This window comes from Mastigoproctus giganteus, chromosome 11, assembly GCF_048544385.1.
Source record: "Mastigoproctus giganteus isolate SK-2022 chromosome 11, ASM4854438v1, whole genome shotgun sequence".
Classification (NCBI taxonomy): domain Eukaryota; kingdom Metazoa; phylum Arthropoda; class Arachnida; order Uropygi; family Thelyphonidae; genus Mastigoproctus; species Mastigoproctus giganteus.
Window position 1 is genome coordinate 111,739,627 of NC_143585.1, and position 20,817 is coordinate 111,760,443.

The window sequence follows — 20,817 nt, forward strand, 5'->3', positions numbered from 1 at the left end:
AGAAAACTAAATGAAAGTTGAAATAAAATATTAATCTCAAAGAAAAAATTCATATCTTACCTCTATATTATGTGAATTTTTGCAGCATGAATAAGGAACAGCACATCTTTCTGGACTCAAGTTCTGGGTAGTGCAATTGAAATAAATATTATATGACCAGTCTCGATATCCGTGATCAGATATACCACAACACTGAAACTACAGAAAATGTTCTTAAAAATTGCAATATTTAATTCATATAATATCAAATTAACATATTAATTTTAATAAAGGTTTAAAATTTGAAAAAGCTAATTCTTGACTCAATGATCCCACCAAATCTTAGGCATTTCAAGATTTCAATATCAGAATAACAGAGAGAGAGAGAGAGAGAGAGAGAGAGAGAGAGAGAGAGAGAGAGAGAGAGAGAGAGAGAGAGAGAGAGAAAAACTTTAGCACTCAATGATATGCAAAATAATTAATCATTATTTAAGCTATACCATTGCCTGAATGATTATGATTATAATGATTATGATTACTATTAGCCATAAAGTGCAAGGAAGCCTGAGGCTTATGCTGCGCCAGCCAAAAAAAAAAAAAATCCCGTGTTACCCTGAGAGAGAGACAGAGAGAGAGAGAGAGAGAGAGAGAGTGTGTGTGTGTGTCAGAAGTAGAAGGAAATCATCAAGAAAGCAAGAAAGAGAAGAATGATGATGTCCAGCTCAGGACCCTGGGATTGCCAAGCCCATACTCACCAGATGTGAGCCCCTGGGATAAAATGAGGGATTTTAACTTCCCAGGTATAGACTGGAACTTGTGAGTTGGTCACTCTCACGGTAGCATAACCTTTGTGGATTTACTGGATGATTGTTATCTACAGCAGCATGTTCGAGAGGCAACCAGAGGGAGTAATACTCTTGATGTGATTATTAGCAGTGATTCTTCATGGATTAAGAATCTGAAAATAAAGGAACCACTAGGTGGCAATGATCACAGTGTACTGCTGTGGGATTAACTCAAAGATGTTATTGTTGTTATTTGGTTTTTTTTTAGGAGCATCAGCAACCAAGGCCACATTGCTACGGAGATAGGCGGTGGTCACTCCCTGACCCCTCCACATCCCCCCCATTTGGCGGTTACGGGCTCGAACCCCGGTCCAAACAAGAAGCGTGTGCCATGCACTGCTGCTCCTGCCCACCTGGCTACAGTGGCACCTAACTCAAAGATGTAACTACCATTGGGAGTAAAATGAAGTGTATTTGCTTTCGTACAGGTGACTACAGTGGTCTCAGAGATTTTAAAATTCTATACAGTGTGACCAACTGATGATGTTACCAACAGCAAATTCGAAATGGGAAGCATTCAACACATTAATTTTTGGAAACTACTAGGCTTTTCATACCAATTAAGAAATACTGTTCAAGGTTTAGGTCTAAATGGAAGTCAAATGACCTACTGAGACTCTGGCAGGAAGAAAAATGCACGGGACGCATATAAATTATCAGGAGACACAGCTGCCTGTGGTAGATATCTGATAGTCTGCAATCAAGTCACAAAAGACATTAGGCAAGCAAAGACAGATTACGAGAAATCTTTGGCTAACAATGCAAAGAAAAACAGTAAAGACTTTAATCATGTAAACTCTAGAAGGAAGGAGATGAATCAGAGTGGTCCACTTGGCATAGACGGTTCAATTATTGATGAACCTGCTGAGGTATCTGAAAAACTGAATGAGTGTTTTGCATCTACATTCACACATGAGGAGGTCTGTAGGAAAGTGGATGCCAGAAGCTTGTCAAATTCTGGCAGGGAGCCAAATGATTTTGTAATAACTGAGAGCAAATTGGAGGAGAAATTGTTGAAATGGAACATAAAAAAGGCAACTGGGGTGGATGGGATCTATCCAGTTATATTAAAGGAAGCAGCAATGGAAGTAAGCAAACCCTTAACCATAATTATGAAAACTTCCTTAGCAGTAATCCCAGGGTAACATATCAACTGGACGGTATCGCACCCAGGGTAGTGGAAAATGAACAGAACCTGGGGAAAATTTTGCTGTCAGACATGAAGCCCTCCAAGCAGCGCAGACATGCCACAAGAGCAGCTCACAGCACCCTATCAATAATACACAGGAACTTTGCCAGCAGGGACCAGGAGGCCACCATCACAAAACCTCCCAAACACTTCCTAATTCATTTCACAAATATACGTGGTCTGAATTCTAACTTCAACAATATCTATTTCCACTTGCAGTCTGCCAAACCCCATGTACTTTTCCTCACAGAATCTCAGTTATCAGTTGATTCAACTACTGCTCATCTCAGTTGCCCAAATTATTCGCTGTATGATTCCTTTCGCCTCAAAGATGGTACTTGTGCATATGTCCGATCCGATATTCCCTGTCAGAGACATGGTAATTTGGAATCTCCTCTTTTCAATCTTATCTGGCTTAAAATCTCTCTGCCTCATTGTGTCAAATTCATCTGTTGTCTCTACCATTCTCCCAATGCCACTAATCACTTGGAGCTCTTTGACTTCCTCTCTTTGCAACTTGACTTTCTCCAGTCCAACTTTCCTAACAGTGAGGTAATTTCCTTGGTGATTTTAATGTTCACAACTCCAGCTGGCTTCCGTTTTCTGGTCACACTGACCCAGCTGGTCGAGATGCTGAGACTTTTGCAATTACTAATGACCTTGCACAGATTGTTCATTTACCTACAAGAATACAGGACAATCCTAACCATACAGCCAACTCGCTTGATCTTTTTCTCATAAACAACCCTTATAAGTACACGGTCGAAGTGAGAGGTCCTTTGGGCACCTCAGATCACAACTTAGTGAATGTCTCTTCTCCAATGGAGCCTGTATCTCATGGCTATTCCCAACCTAGTATTGTTTGGCATTACAAGAACACAAAATGGGATGACCTGCGAGATTTCTTGTCTTATTTTCCTTGGTCGGATTACTGTTTCAAAACTTCTGATGTCAGCATTTGCTCAGATCATGTCAGTGAAATTATTCTTGAAGGAATGGAATCCTTTATCCCACACTCCACTTTAAAATCTCGTCCTTTATCTAAACCTTGGATTTCCAATGTTTAGATAAAGGCTGTTCAAGAGAAGAATGTTGCATATCGTAATTGGCTTCTTTCTAATTCTTCAGTTTCATTTTCTGCCTACACCAAAGCTCGCAAAAAATTGTTAAGCAGTTATTAATGAGTCCAAACTAGAGTTTGAACAGGCTAAGAGTAGAAAACTTGCTTCTTGGCCTAATGTAGCCGAGCATTCTGGTCTCTTGCCAAAGCTATTGGCCACAACTTTTGCCCATCTCTGCTCCCACCTCTGTCCAAACCAGATGGTTCTGTTGTCACTTCAGCCAAGGATAAAGCTGACTTGCTAGCATCCCATTTATCCTCCAACTCGTGTATTAATGACCTTCGTTAAACACCTCCCACCATTCCCAACACGCTCCATTCAATGCTTCCTGTGGTCTTCCGTCAAAAGGATATCAGAAGGATTTTGACGAATCTTGATGCTAAGAAAGCTCCAGGTCCCAATGGTATTTCTCCATTTGTTCTCAAAACCTGTGCTTCTGAACTTACTCCTGTTCTTTGCCGCCTTTTTTCACTTTCTTATTCCAAAGGTGTTTTTCCTTCTGCTTGGAAATTTGCTCATATCCAGTCAGTTCCTAAAAAGGGTGACAAATCCCTCCCATCCAATTATCATCCCATTGCAATTACTTCTACTCTTTCTAAAGTAATGGAGAAATCAATTAACCGCCAACTCTTAAACTACCTAGAAACCTTCTGTCTGATCAACAATCGCCAGTATGGATTCCATCAGTGTCGATCCACTGGTGATATTCTGGCTTATGTTATCTATTTATGGATAATTTCAATGGAAAAGTTTGGTGAAACACAAGCAGTTGCTCTTGACATCTCAAAGGCTTTTGATCGTGTTTGGCATAAAGATCTTCTAAATAAGCTTCCATCTTATGGTTTGCCAACTGTTTTTTGTAATTGGTTATCCAGTTTTCTCTCTGATCGCTCACTGAGGGTGATGGTAGATGGCTCTTTCTTCTAATTTCTCCACTAATGCCAGTGTCCCCCAAGGTTCAGTTCTTTCCCTCTTGTATATTAATGACCTTCTTCCATTGACTAGAAATCCTATCCATAGTTCTGCCGATGATAGCACATTGCATTCCACTTTCCATTTTGAGAAACCTTGCCCAGTTCAATCAGCTTCAACTTCTCGAAAATCTCCTACCAATTCCTTAAATGCCGATCCCAAGTAATTCTCCATTGGGACAAAGACAACTTAGTTGATTTCAATCCTTCTAAAACTCATCATGTTTTATATCTCGCAAAAAGGATTCTTCTGCTCCTATGCTTATCTTTGGTGACACTAATTTCTAGGCAAAATGATATGTCTCTTTTGGGGATTACCCTGACTTCTAATCTCTCTTGGCACAAGCATATTACAAATATTGCTTCCTCTGCATCTAAAAAACTTTTTTTTCTCTTTCGCACTTGGCGTTATGTTTCTTCCAAACAGCTGTTCACTCTGTACAAATCGCAAATCCGCCCTACCATGGAATATTGTTCCCACATCTGGGGTGGTGCCTCCAAAACTTCTCTCAGGCTTCTTGATTCCGTTCAGAAGAGGGCAGTTATGTTAATTAATGATTCATCTCTAACAGAGTCTCTCCACTCACTGTCTCGTAGACATTTTGTTTCTGCTGCCTCTTCCACAGATATTTCCATGGGCAATGTTCTTCTGAATTGGCTTCTATAATTCCTGCTCTCTCTTTTAAAACAGTCCGAACACATGCCCCCACCAGCCAACATCCATTTACTGCCCAACTTCAAACTCACAGAACCAACTTTTCATCTTCCTCATTTATTCATTCAACTGCTGTTTTCTGGAACAACTTTCCTTCATACTTATTTCCTGAAAATTACAGTCTACAGAAGTTCAAGTCCAATGTCAACAAATATCTTCTTTCTTCTTCTCAACCTCCAACCCAAGCACGGTACTATATAGGTTTTAATACCTCTCGTGTTTGGGGTTTACATAAAAAAAAAATTTTCTTAAATAATTTTAAACTTATTTGAATAGTAGGCAAACGTGTGAAAAAAATTTACAGAATATTACAAATTTCTATGTGCATTGCATCCAAATGTTACACGTCACTGTTAATAAAGGCGCCGGTACGTTGTACGGTTGCGTACCATCCCCAAAAAAAGCACTGTATATATATATATATATATTTTTTTTTTTTTTTTTGTTTACCCAGTTACAAATGTTTCTCATTTAGGAAATTTGTAAAAGTAGTAGATGAATACAGCAATTTCAATATTCCATTTGTGAAAGGAGGTACATGTAAAATCAATATAAATCATGATATAATTGTTCAGTTTACTTCAATGTGATCACATTATAATAATCACAAACTGTGTTTTGTTTACTGCTACTGTGTCCTTCCATGAACAGACTTTGGAACATTTACAAAGATAACTTCAACACACTAACTTTTGAGGATCATTTTAGCTGATAGTCAACTACAGATACAACCATCACACTGATTGAAGGAAGGAATTGAAGGAGGGAAGTTGTTTATACAATGGGATAGCCTTCAAGAACTACAAAAAAATAAATAAATAAAATAAAAGTGGTGTGGAGAAAGTGTATTACCACATTAATATCATCTTTAACAGAAATGGTACTTGTGTAAAGAAAATGTGTTCAATAATTTTTCTATTGTATATTGTTAACACATTATATACTATCATAATTTCATTACTCCATTATTTTTAAGTCAAAATACATATCTATTTCTCTTGTTTGTTAAAATAATAAACTAATATTGGCACTGTTGGCAATTAATTCCTTAAACTTTGTATATCTAGTGATAACTTTAGGAGTAACTGTATTGTAACAATACAGTTACTCCATTTTAGTTAACAGTTTGGTTATGCTACTGAAAAGTGAATGAAAGCTAAATTTAAAATAGTAAAATATATTTAAAGGTTACTTCCCTTATTACATTAGTAAGTTAGTGAATTTTATCCATTTTTATAATGAACTTTGTCAAGAATAATTGATGTTTTTTCAGGGATAAATGAGGTGAACAGTTACTGGCATGGCAGCTAATACATATGGAAAGATGATAATACATGACATATAATAAACATAACTACCAGAACTAGGGAATCATTTGAAAACAAATGACTGCTTAATTGTTTATTTTAGAATATTTGTCATACTTGAGAAAATGCTGATACAGGAGTAAGATAAAGCAGTAGATTTGTACCCAAATTTATAATTCTGAGGCTCCGATCACAAAATTGAATTTTTTAATTACTCAATGTTGTGTTGAATTTTTTGATGTTCTCAGTTGTGTGATTCTATATTATGGTGTGTGAAAAGCAATACGAGCATAGCTATCAACTTTTGAATTAAAAACTGGAGAATAGATAAATGAAAGGTGTGGGGGGGGGGGGGGAAACAAGAGATTCAGGTAACAAAAGAGGCAAAATAACAGCAAGTTTTGCAAAAAGCAGGAGGAAAATTTGTTTCTTTTTTGGAAAAAAGCAGATTTTTTTAAAGTTAACACTGCACTACAAATTAAATTTCAATGACAACACAGACATAGGATTGTTTACCAGTACAATATGCTTTTAAACATCAACTTACTTAGGATTTTTCTCTCTGTAAATTTCTGTTTGACAACATCTGATTTTGAAGGCTTCAAAAAGGGTACTGCTGCAGACTTGGCTTTCTTAAGAAATGTTGAATCAAATTTTTGGAAATGCTCTTGACTGGCTGTCAAAAGCATTTCCAAAGTTCAGCAGAAAGAGATCTAAATGCAGTTCTTGATTTTTTGCACCTGGTTGAACATCAGTACCACCTGTAGACCCAGACAAGAAGGGACTTACCCTGGACCCCACACTTTAGAGGGGATCCCACATATTACAAACACAAAAAAAAAAAAAACTTTATTAAATAAGAGATAAAAAATGAAATAATCAGAATTAAATCACATAAAATAATTGTTAAGAATGACATAATGTTGACAGGAGAGACTGCTTCTGCAGAGAAAGGGTGCAAGAATATTTGCTGATGCTATTGAGGCAGTGTTAGGTGGATCGGAAAACTGCTAGCATGGGGGGATATACAGACAAAGTTTAACAGTGCCTGCAGACAGAGGCAAAATTGATTCTTGCACTGCTTCTATTAGAATGGGCAGCAGACTGGAAAGCAAGGTAATGGAGATTTCCAGGACTGCTGGGAGTCATAGTGGAACAAGTAACTACGTGGGCTGTGCTGTTTGTTTGTTATTTGGTTTTTAGGAGCATTAGCAACTAAGGCCATATTGCTCCGGGATATGCGGTGGTCATTCCCTGACCTTTCCGCATCCTCTGTATTTGGTGGTGACAGGCTCGAACCCCGGTCTAATCAAGGAACATGTGCTATGCACTGCTCCTTCCCACCTAGCTATGGAGGCACCATGGGCTGTGCTAGGGTGGCTAGGAGCAGGAAAAGGTGCATGTATACTTGCATGTACACCAATGCTAGGAGTATAGTTAATAAATTTGATGAGCTTGAAGTGCTAGTCAAGACATCAAAGGCAAATATTGTTGGGATATCAGAGACGTGGTGTCACACAGATATAGGCAGTGCAGAGTTGGAATTTGGGGAGTACAATATGTAAAGGAAGGAAAGACAGGGTAGGAAAGGAGTAGGGGTTATGCTGTTAGTTAAGAAACACACAAAATCTAAGGAAGTGCATCCAATTGATGTTGGTGGACAATGCAGTGTTGAGTCTGTTTGGTGTGAAATAAAAAATGAGAGTAGGTGTGTGTTATAGGCCTAATGAATCTGATGAGTATAATGAGCAATTGTGCAAAGAAATAGAGTGGGCCAGTAAATCAGAATGTCTTATAATGGGAGATTTTAACTTTTCAGATATTGACTGGAACTTGTGGATGGTCACTCGCACACTAGCAAGACTTTTGTGGATTTATTGGATGACTGTTTTCTACCGCAACATGTTCAAAAGGCAACCAGAGGGAGTAATACTCTTGATCTGATTATCAGTAGTGATTCTTCATGCATTAAGAATCTGCAGAAAAAGGAACCACTGGGCGACAGTGAACCAAATGTATTGATGTAGGAATTATTTAAAGATGTTACTACCGTCAAGGCTAAAGGGCTTTTGTTTCGTAAAGGTGACTGCAGAGGTCTCAGACAGTTTTTAAATTCTGTACAGTGGGATCAACTGATGATTTTACCAACAGTGAATTCTAAATGGGAAGCTTTCAGGGACTTAATTTTGGAGGCTACTAGGCTTTTCATTCCAATTAAGAATGTTCAAGATTTAGGCCTAAATGGATGTCAGATGAACTAATGAGGCTCGTGGCACAGTAGAAAAATGTATGGGATGCATATAAAGTATCAGGCGACACAGAAGCCTATGGCAGGTATAAACTAGTCTGTAATCAAGTCACATAGAAGGTTAGGCAGGCGAAGGCAGATTATGAGAAATCTTTGGCAAAGGATGCAAAGAAAAACAGCAAGAAATTCTTTACTTATGTAGAAGGAAAGGAATGAATCAGATTGGACCACTTAACATAGATGGGTTGACTATTGATGATCATGCTCAGGTAGCTGATAAACTGAATGAGTATTTTGCATCTACATTCACACATGAGGAGTTATTCAATGAGGGGAGTGCCAGAAGTTTATCAAAAGCTAACAGGGAGCTAAATGATTTTGTAATAACTGAGAGAAAAGTGGAGGAAAAATTGAAGTTAAACATCAGGAAGGCACCTGGGGTGGATGGTGTGTGTGTGTGTGATTTGGTTTTTAGGAGCATTAGCAACTAAGGCCATATTGCTCCGGGAAATGCGGTGGTCATTCCCTGCCCTTTCCGCATCCTCCGTATTTGGTGGTGACAGGCTCGAACCCCGGTCTAATTAAGAAGCGTGTGCTACGCACTGCTGCTCCTTCCCACCTGGCTACGGAGGTGCCTAGGGTGGACGGGATCTATCCAGTTATATGAAAGGAGGTAGCAAAGGAAGTAAGCCAACCCTTAGCCATAATTATGAGAGCTTCCTTGGACTCAGGGGAGGTCACCATGGACTGGAGGTGTGCAAATGTACCACCAATTCACAAAGGGAGTTCAAAAGGTGACACAAGTAACTACAGACCTGTTAGTTTAACTTGTGTTCTGGGGAAAATAATGAAATCACGGTTTAAAAAAGAAACATTGCAGGATTATCTAGACAAGACTACAGTAATAGTTAAGACAGCATGGGTTTGTCAAAAGGAGGTCTTGTCTGAACCAATTTGATTGCTTACTATGATGTAGTCACAAAGGAACTGAATGCCAAAAATAATTTTTATATCATATACAGTGGTTCCTCGCAATTCGACTATAATTTGTCGCCGAATTAGAGTCGAATTGCGAATTTGTCAAATTGCAGGTCAATATTTTCCATCTAAGTTTGCACCTCCGTAGCCAGGTGGGAAGGAGCAGCAGTGCGTAGCACATGCTTCTTGATTAGACCGGGGTTCGAGCCCGTCACCACCAAATACAGAGGATGCGGAAAGATCAGGGAATGACCACCGCATATCCCGGAGCAATATGGCCTTAGTTGCTAATGCTCCTAAAATCCAAATAACAAACAAAAACCATATAAGTTTATGGAAAATTGATTTATTCGTTGTCGGAGAGAAATACACAGTATTATTGACTTTACTATATTCTACCATATAACAAACGAAATTACAAAATACATAATGAGTACATACATTTCATTGAACCTTAGATGTTGGAAGGATGTTTTATTTATCTTGTTCTACCCTTTCTCTTCTCCTCTTGGCTTGAATTGGGATGACGAATTGATCAAGGGGGGACTGTCTCTCCCTCTTTTTCAAGATAGCCTTGAAGTGATGCATAGTAGTGTTGTTAAACAAGTCTGTCATTCTAGTTACAACAGCAGTGTTGGGGTGCCATTTTAAACAAGAAGACTGCACCTTCTCCCAGTGGAATAAAATTTCTTTAATGGCAGCTTTTGGCATCGGCCCTTTTTCCCTGTCTTCTTCTTCTTTTTCTTCAAGTGAAATTTCCTTTTCTCTCTCTTTTGCTTCCTGTTCGCTGAGTGTTTTGAGTTCTTCCACGGTTGGTTCGTCATCGTGATCCTCCACAAGCTCTTCCACATCAGCCTCATCAACTTCTCCTATGTTCAGGTTCTCCGCCGTCAAAATGATTTCTCGCATGGCCGCAGTTGCTTCTGATTCTTCAGCGGCTTGGACTGCATTATTGTCATCCCGAAAAAAGGAAGGAACGAGTTTCTTCCATGACGCACGAAGGGTCCTCTGTGTCACTCCCTCCCAGGCAGTTTTAATAAAGGAAATGGCGTGAAGAATATTGAACTCAGTCTTCCAGAACTCCTTCAGTGTCTTATCAGAAGAAGGAGTCACATCAAAAAGCTGTGAAAACAAAGCCTTGGTATAAAGGCAAAAACTGGACTTTGATGAAATCAAAGTCAATTTCAAGAATGTTTGCCAAGTCTTGGGGGGGTGGGCACTAGCATTGTCAAGAATCAGCAGTGCTTTCAAAGGTAAACTGTTGTCAATGAAGAATTTTTTTACGCTCGGGGCAAACTCCTCAAAAATCCAATCTTTGAAGACTTTCTGGTCTACCCAGGCTTTTGCATTGGATCTCCACATCACTGGCAGTTTGGACTTGATGATTTTCTTCCCAAAGCAGCGAGGATTTTTAGAGTGGTAAACGAGAAGTGGCTTTACTTTAAAGTCTCCGCTTGCATTTGCTGCCAATAATAATGTAAGCCTATCTTTCATAGGCTTATGTCCTGGGAGTGTCACTTCTTCTTGCGTGATGTATGTTCAATTTGGTAAGCGTTTCCAAAATAACCCAGTTTCATCCCCATTAAAAATTTGCTGTGGCAAGTAGCCTTCCTTCATGATTAAATCTTCAAATTTTTTCACAAACTCTTCTGCAGCCTTTTTATCTGCACTAGCTGCTTCCCCATGTCTGAGAACACTATGGATACCTGTTCTACCTTTGAATCTGTGAAACCACCCACAACTTGCCTTGAATTCATCAGTTTGATCTAAGATACGTCCTCCAATTTTCTTCTGCAATTCTTCAAAAATTAACCTAGCCTTCTCACAGATCATTGCCTGAGTTACTGGATCTCCTTTCATCTGTCTTTCTCTAATCCAGGTAAGAAGCAGCTTTTCCATTTCTTCATTGATTAAAGATCTGTTTCTGTCAGAAATTTTCATTGCTCCAGCGAACACCCTAGCACCTATAATCTTGTCTCTTTGTTGCCAAAAAGTTGCCACGGTTGACCTAGGGACACCATACTCTTGAGCTACATCTGTAATTGTTCTACCTTTCTGCACTTTTTCTATAATTTCTTTTTTCTTTTCTATGCTTAACCAAGTGTGTTTCTTTCCTGAATTATTCCGCTGTTCACTTCTCTTTGGACCCATTATCAAATTTCACTCAAAAAATAAATAACTGCCAAAGCACAAAATTTTTTACTTTATGAGAAATGCAAAATTATAAATTAGCACAAACAACTAGAGCAAACGTGAACTCAGACTACGATTATTAACGAGATAATGTTGTCTCATAACTGAGGAAGAACTGACGGCATACCTGTAGCTATCTTTGAGGGCGGCTAATGTAGCTGAACGATTGAGGGATCTATTCCCGATTTATCTATCATTGGTTAAATGTTACTCTCACTCTTTAATACCATTGGTTAAAAATGTATGAAGCAGCCGTCACTATTTAGTGCTATTTAGTAACGTTAAACGCAGTTACGTAGTCCAGCAAAGAATTCTATCGTGCAATATCATGTAACGTTTTCGCTGGCCCGCGAAATCCGACTGTCGAATAGCGGTACGTCGAATTGCGGTACATCGAATTGCGAGGCACCACCTGTACTTGGATTTCAGGAAAGCTTTTGATACTGTTGCACATGGAAGACTGCTGCACAAATTGGAAAGGTATGGCATCAAGGGTAACTGCTACAATGGATAAAGGGATGGTTGAGTGGGAGACATCAGAGAGTGGCAATCAATGGACACTGCTCTTCAAGAACAAATGTTATTAGCGGAGTTCTCCAGGTTTCGGTGTTAGGCCCATTGTTGTTTTGTATATTTGTTAATGATATTGATGAAGGTATATCAGGTTTAATGTCCAAGTTGCATAAGCTTGCTTTCTCGCATCGGTATGCCTCTACTAATGCTAATGCACAACCAAGCAAATATCACCTTATCTTGTATGGAATACAGGAATGAAAACTAGAATGTCTGAATGCACCTAATTCTGTCAGCCATCTAACATCATTCAGACCCTAGGGAAACGCTTCACATCTTTTGCCCTATGTCCTCGACACAAAAGGTGACTGCGTCAGAATGCATGATGGTTTGTTGGTTGTGCTGCTGGCAACAAATATTTTATAATAAAAATAATTTTTTTTTGAAAACATATATGAAAAATAATTTTAATTTTTCGATTTTTTACATTTGCTTTAATTTAAATTTTTTGATGAAAATATATTCAAATTTTGCAAACTCTGAATACAATTACAATTTATTTTTTAATCCTTTAGATCAGTGGTGTCCAGCCTTTTCCCGTACAGGGGCCATATTCAAAGTTAGATTTGTTTCATGGGTCACACTGAGTGATTCGAGAAAAATTACTGTGCTATATTTTCAATGAAAAGTGTACTGTGCATACACTTTTGCACAGCCACCAAGGTCAAGCAGAAGGAGTGCCACAATTGCAGTGCAGGAACATTTTGATAGTACCTCATATATACAAATGCTTCTGGTCAGGCTTGCGCACAACTGATATAAAAAATAGATAAAAGAAACAGAATTCACGACACTAACAAGTGGCTTCATAACCTCAACACTCACATATTCACTGCAAAGAGTCCACAGTCTTTTAAATTCATTTATTTCCATTAATTTTAGCATCAGATGTACACGATTCTTGAAATAATTAACAAAATTTAAAATGCTAATTCAGTTCACTTTCCGCGTGGGTTGTAGGTTGGACACCACTAGTTTAGATCACTGAGAATGAGTACAAGTTGAAAACATGATAGAAATAGAAAATACAAAAATGGAGCTCGGAAAAGAAAACAAAGCTTAAAAGAAAAAACATAGAAAATCTTCAAAGAAGCAGTCTGCTTAAATGGAAACAATGAAAGTGAGCAGACTTCTGTCGAGCATGACCCAAATAAAATTCACAAACAGGACATGACTAATATTTTATTTAAAGATTTAATTACTGATCAAAACAATAAAATTGAGCAAGATAATTATTCTCATCATATCCACAACTTGAATAGGTCAGCTGAAATCCCTGCAACTTTGTATTCTTTACTAAATAAAGATTTAATTACTGATCAAAACAATGAGAATAAAAAAGAGAATTATTCATATCAAATTCACAAATCAGAAGAAACAAATGCAACTCTGGCTTGCCCCTTAGAAATTAAGAAAATTGCATTCATGAAATTGCAAACTGGATGAGACAGAAGAAACCTCTGGAGCTTTACTATGTTCATTGGATGATGAACCTGGAAAATGGCCATCGCATCCTTATGACAGTGCGAGAATGTTTCTAACAAAACACAATCTGCTTCAAATTAATGATTACGATTTTCCATTGGATAAACATGGCAGAAAATTTAATATTTATTTTACACCACAACAATTAATAGTAATAGTAGTAGTAGTGGCATGTGATGCAAGAAAGCATGTGTATGAATGAGCTTATGCAGCATCAGCCAAAAAAAAAAAAAAAAAAAAATCACACCATTCCCTCCAAATGCCTGTCCAGTTCCTCCTTAAATTTATTCAACCTATCAACTTCCACAACGACAGATGGAAGTTTGTTCCAGCAATTAACCACCCGCTGGCTAAAGGCAAATTTCCACACATCTATTCTACATCTGTCTTTTCTTAATTTGAATTTATGCCCCTTCAGGTTTGTAATCTGAACAAGTGGAAGAATCCCATCAGAATTCAGCGTGCTCAACCCAATCAAGGCCTTATACACCTCAATCAGATCACCGCACAGGTGCCTAGGCCCAGCCACTGCAATTTGCAGAACGTAAGCCTCTCTTGGTAAGAGGATCCCTTCATTGCCTTCACCAATCTTGTTGCCCTTCTCTGTACATGCTCAAGTAAATCTACATCCTACCTAAAATGAAGCCTCCAGACCTGTACGCAGTACTCAAGGCGTGGCCTGACCATTGCCTTATACAGAGGGATAATCACCTCCTTTTCCCTGCTAGCAAAATTCCTATATATCATTGACAAAACCCCATGACCTGCCCTGGCAGCCTGTCTGCATTGCTCAGAAAACTTCATATCCGCTTGCACAATTGCTCCCAGGTCTTTTTCATTTTCTACCACCTTAAGTGTAGTACCACATAGTTGGCACGTTTCTCTGGGGTTACTTCTACTCACATGCAGTACTTTGCATTTGCCAAGGTTAAACTTCAGTTGCCACTTCTTAGCCCATCTGCCCAAATTATCTAGATCCTGTTGCAGTAGCACACTGCCATTACTGTCATTAACAACCCTGCCAACCTTTGTATCATCTGCAAACTTCGACATTAAGCCTGATGTACCTTCATCACTATCATTGATAAATATACAAACCAACAGTGGACCCAACACCGAACCCTGTGGGACTCCACTAATAACATTAGTCCACGAAGAGCAGCACCCATTGATTACCACCCTCTGTCTTCTCCCACTTAACCATCCTTTTATCCATTATAGCAACTTACCCTTAGTACCATTCTGCTCCAATTTTTACAATAGTCTTTCATGCGCAACAGTGTCAAAAGCTTTCCTGAAATCCAAATATATGATACCAAAATTAATTTTTGCGTCCAGTTCCTTTGTAACCACATCATAATATCCTATCAAATTTGTCAGACAAGACTTTCCCTTAACAAACCCATGCTGTGTCTGAATTATTGCTGCAGTCTTGTCTAGATAATCCTGCAATGCATCTTTAACCAGTGACTCCATCATTTTACCCGGAACAGAAGTTAAACTAACTGGTTTGTAATTACTCGTGTCACCCTTCAATCACCCTTTGTGAATTGGGGCTACATTTGCACATCTCCAGTCCGTGGGGACCTCCCGAGTCCAAGGATGCTCTCGTAATTATGGCTAAGGGTTTGCTTAGTTGCTTTGCCGCCTCCTTTAATATAACTGGCTAGATCCCATCCACCCCAGGTGCTTTTCTTATGTTTAACTTCAACAATTTCTCCTCCACTTTGCTCTCAGTTATTACAAAATCATTAAGTATCCTGCTACAATTTGATAACCTTCTGCCATTTTCAAACCTTAATAATTCCTCATATGTGAATGTAGATGCAAAATACTCATTCAGTTTGTTTGCTATCTGAGCAGGATCATCAACAGTCGAACCATCAATGTCAAGAGAACCAATCAGATTCATCCCCTTCCTTTTAGAGTTTATATAAGTAAAGAAATCCTCGCTGTTTTTCTTAGCATCTTTTGCCAAAGATTTCTTGTAATCTGCCTTTGCCTGCCTAACCTCCTTTGTGACCTGATTACAGACTAGCTTACATCTGCCATAGGCTTCTGAGTCGCTTGATAATTTATATGCATCCCATGCATTTTATTTCTCTGTTACGAGTCTCATTAGTTCATTAGATAACCATTTAGGCCTAAACCTTGAACAATATTTCTTAATAGGTATGAAACTTTTAGTAGCATCCGCGATTAATTCCTTGAATGCTTCCCACTTAGAATTTACTGTTGGTAACATCGTCAGTTTATCCCACTGTACAGAATTTAAAAACTTTCTGAGACCACTGTACTCACCTTTACAGAAGCAAAAACCCTTCCCTTTACCCCTGATGGTAATTATATCTTTATGTAAATCCCACTTCAGTACACTATGATCACTGCCACCTAGTGGTTCCTTTATCTGCAAATTCTTAATACACCAATGATCACTGCTGATAACCAGATCAAGAGTATTACTCTCTTTTGTTGCCTCTCCAACATGCTGCTGCAGAAAACAATCATCCAATAAATCCACAAAATCTGACTAGTGTGTGAGTGACCAACCCACAAGTTCCAGTCAATATCTGGGAAGTTAAAATCCCCCATTATAAGACATTCTGATTTACTGGCCCACTCTACTTCTCTATATAATTGTTCGTTGTACTCATTCGAGTCAATAGGCCTATAACACACTCCTACTCTTATTTTTGCTTTCGCAGTGCTTATGTCACACCAAACTGACTCAACACTGTTCATCTATATCAACTGGGTGCACTTCTTTTGATTTTATGTTTTTCTTAATTAACAGCATAACACCTCCTTTTCTATTCCTCCCTTTCTATCTTGTCTATTATTTCTGTACACATTGTACTCCCCGAATTCCAGTTCTGCATTCCTTATATCTGTGTGACACCACGTCTCGCTATTCCAACAATATCTGCCTTTGATGTCTTGACCAACATTTCAAATTCATCAAATTTATTTACTATACTTCTAGCATTGGTATACATGCATGCATACCTGCTCCTTTTCCTATTCACCCTAACACATCCCATTATACCCACCTATTTCAGGATTACTGCCATCTGTCCCTGAAACCCCCCACAACACCCCTCGCTTCTTTCAATTCTTTCAAATGGAGATAAAGTGTAGGAACTGTCCTTTATATTCTAAGTTCAAAGGCAAAGTATTTTGTTACTACTGTTACATGTTTCACAACCAATCTTCAAGATCAGCTTTGGCCAACGAAGGTATATTTGTGACTGGAAATGCTTAGGTTCTCAATTAAAAGAACACAAAACGTCACTTGCACACATGCAATTACTAGAATTGACATAGTGTAAAAAAACATTATGGAAATCTTAGTCTCAAAACTTTATTAGACATGTTGGGCAGACAACTTGTGTAGTTGAGAGACCCGCTAATTCTTGTAAAATCGGACAAATGCTAAATTATTGTGATTTTCTCTTGTAGAAGATCTCTGTTCTCATTTTGAATTTTAAAATCAATGGTGTGAATTAAAACAAAATAGGATAGTATGGGCTATTAAGAAGTATTTTTGGAATGTTAAATTTTTGAATTTTAGAAATATTATATTTTAAGTCAGAAATTCTCTTACCTGAGATTTTTTCAGGAATGGCTGCATCCAGGTAAGATGTAATTAGAATAGCATTGAAATAAAATAAACCTAGTAAGAGGACGAAAGAATAAAAGCAAGCTTTGATCCTAAATCCATGCATTGGGAAATAACTAGAAGTATAAAGGGAGATGAATTCCCAAAGCTTGATGGGGGCTTTCGTTTATAACATCTTCAAAGGGGAGCGAACATGTGTTGAAGGCCATATTTATAGCCAGGGCACGTTCCAGAGATTTAGAACAGCTTAAAGGTTCTTTTGGAGAGATGATATGAAAGTTGCCACTCGGAAATCTGGATACGTGATGACCATCCCCGTCAGTAGAGGTCCTGAATGGGGAGGGTGAATTGTTGTTTTGTTATTAAATTTGAACTTATAGGATATTTGTTTTTAAGTCCCATTCCTCAGAAATTATTATTGGTCTATGTATGTTTATTGATCTGTTTATTGATCTTATTGCTAGAGTCTCACTGGTTTCTAACTTAAATTTTCTGTCTTGTTTGTCTATTATTATGGTGTTTTCAAAGGATGGGTAATGTCCCATGTCTAAGTTGTGAGCTACCAATTTGGAACTATTTTTTTCTGTCCTGTCTATTTTTTCTTTATTATTTGAGGCTACTTTTGGAGTCTCATATGTAATGATGTTCTCGTGCTGCCTATATACAATCACAGTCTGATGTGCAAATAATTGCATAAACTGTGTTTGTTTGTTGTTTAAAATCTGTTGATTTTTATTGTTAGTTGAATTTTTAAGGTATGCCCATAGTTTCTTGGAGCTGTTGAAGGCTAAGTTTACTCCAGAATCTTTGAAAATTTTTTTTCAAAGGTTCTTAGTATGTTTCAATATATGGGAGGCCTATCCATTGTTTTTTTATGACTTCTTGTTTTGGTTTTTCTTTGCTGTTTCTTTTGGCAGTTATTTAAGGCACCATTTATGAGCCATTTCAGAATCTGTCCTTAAGTGATTCGATTTCCTCTTTGCAATCATTCCCTTATTTGTAGGTTTGTGATATGTTTTAGTTTTGATTTTGGTGGCATCGCTTGTTAATGTTAAATTTAGAAGAAATCATTTGTGAATGAGGACTTATGGCAGTGTTGCAGCACCGTAGGGTGCCGCAACAGCATTCCAGGGGTGCGACATAATTTAGGTTTGAGCTACTTAAACTTTTTTTTTTTTTTTTTCAATTTATATATTTATTTCATTACAAAAAGGTACATCCTTATCTTATCTATGTGGATTTAGGATTTTCTGTGCTTACCACTCTAAAAACTAACAAGAAGAAAAGACCACAAACAATTGAGAAAGAAATGAAAGGATGTCTCTCCAATATTCACCTAATATCAAAAAGATCTGCAAATCACACCAGGAACAAATATTTCATTGAAAAGTTATTCAAACCAAGTGCTTAAATACCTTCCATTGTACGGTATCTTTTTAATTTTGTGGTGATCTATAATTGGTAATTATTTAATACCTCTATATAAAAAATAAAATTATTATATCTATATATATATATATAAAATTTGTATTATTAACTAATATTTTGTTTATAGCTATATTACGGTGACAAATATAATATAACTTTTTTTTATATATTATATATGTGTGTGTGTGTGTGTGTGCGTGCAGAGAGAGAATCTGATCTAACAGGCAGAAAATTGAGTAGGGATGCCACAAAATAAAATAAATAACTTAATGGTGCCATTATTAAAAAAAGGTCAAAACCACTGACTTATCGAATGCCTTCTTCTTCCACTTACAGGATAGATTCAAATTTCATACTGAAATACTTTTGTTGTTTTGTTATTTGGTTTTTAGGAGCATTAGCAACTAAGGCCATAGTGCTCCTGACCTTTCCGCATCCTCCGTATTTGGTAGTGACGGGCTCGAACCGCAGTCTAATCAAGAAGCGTGTGCTACGCACTGCTGCTCCTTCCCACCTGGCTACAGAGGAGCCAAATTTGTGGGTATGCACCAAACAGATTCTGCAAACGGTGAATTCATAACCAACCTTTCGTCCTTGAGGCTGTCACAGACATTCTCAGATATGCCAGACAAGCTGTACTTACTACCTGGGAGTCTAAAACACTGAAGTCCACTAAAGTCAAGTGGACCCAATATCTGCAAAGTCTTGGACAGTCTGTGACAGCCAAATCCTCTGCTTGCTCCTTCACGATGGTGGGTCTGTTAGTAATCCTGGGTATAACCCCCATGCATAAGCACACTGTGAGTGGCCACCCAAGTGTGAACCAACGTAAGCAGGGGTCGAGGTGTTGGTCCCACACCACATGGAGGAATGCCGCCATGTGGTGTGGGACCAACACACACCACACCACATGGAGGAATGCCGCCCCTCTGTGTTACCAGGCAATACCAGGTGGTAGATGACTTTCATCAACCGGTCCAATACCACCACTTTGCTTATTGGAGGCTTGAAGTGGTGGAACCCATGTTTAGTCTCCAGAGCTAAGTTCCGGTCAACCCTTCCCCATCTCTTTCATCATGCAGTATGACTGGTGACTTTTGAGGTTATGATGGCCATCATGGCGAGATCCAATCTTCCTTACATTTCGAGGGTACAGCTCTAAAACGGTGTTCGCAGACTGGCCGCTAGTTAGTACACCGGACCGAACCTATTGGTAACTCTTTAGGAGGCTTCCGGATCAGCTAATGTATAATCTTGCTACTTCTACTCTGCCAGATATTTACTGGAAGAAGTCCGTGTAGTGTGTATGTGGGGGGCATTGTCGAGACCACATTATGTCAAGGATCTGGATATGTTCTTACCATACGTACACCATATCCAAAGATTTCATTACTTCATACAGCATGTCCCCCCCCCCACACTTTTTCTTACTATGGAATACACCATAAATTGTCAAACTAATAGAGTAAGCTTATCTGCGAAAAGATCTAAACCTCCCAAACAATTCCTAGTTCATTTCACAAATATACGTGGTCTCGATTCTAATCTCAATGATGTCCAGTTGCAGTCTGCCAAACACCATGTACTTTTTCTGACAGAATCTCAGTTATCGGTTGATTCAACCACTGCTCGTCTCAGTTGCCCAAATTATTCGCTGTATGATTCCTTTCGCCTCAAAGGTGGTACTTGTGCTTATGTCCATTCTAATATTCCCTGTCAGAAACTTGGTAGTTTGGAATCTCCTCTTTTTGATCTTCTCTGGCTTAAAATCTCTCTACCTCATTCTGTCAAATTCATCTGTTGTCTCTACTGTTCTCCAAACTCCACTAATCACTTGGAGCTCTTCGACTTCCTCTCTTTGCAACTTGACACTCTCCTGTCCAACTTTCCTAACAGTGAGGTAATTTTCCTTGGTGATTTTAATATTCACAACTCCAGCTGGCTTCCGTTTTCTGGTCACACCGCCCCAGCTGGCCGAGATGCTGAGGCTTTTGCAATTATTAATGAGCTTGCACAGATTGTTCATTTACCTACAATAATACTGGAAAACCATACAGCCAACATGCTTGATCTTTTTCTCACAAACAACCCTTCTAAGTACATGGTCGAAGTGAGTGGTCCTTTAGGCAACACCAGATCACAACTTGGTGATTGTCTCTTCTCCAA

General features: G+C 38.4%; 1 protein-coding gene across 1 annotated transcript in view; it reads right to left on the reverse strand.

Moving 5' to 3' along the window:
• The window catches only part of Tsp86D (Tetraspanin 86D), a 243,034-nt gene that overhangs the window by 109,346 nt on the left and 112,871 nt on the right, over nt 1–20,817 (reverse strand). The window contains exon 4 of the mRNA XM_090384541.1: nt 61–198. Coding sequence (XP_090240667.1) covers nt 61–198 — 138 coding nt within the window. The remainder of the gene's footprint in view (nt 1–60; nt 199–20,817) is intronic.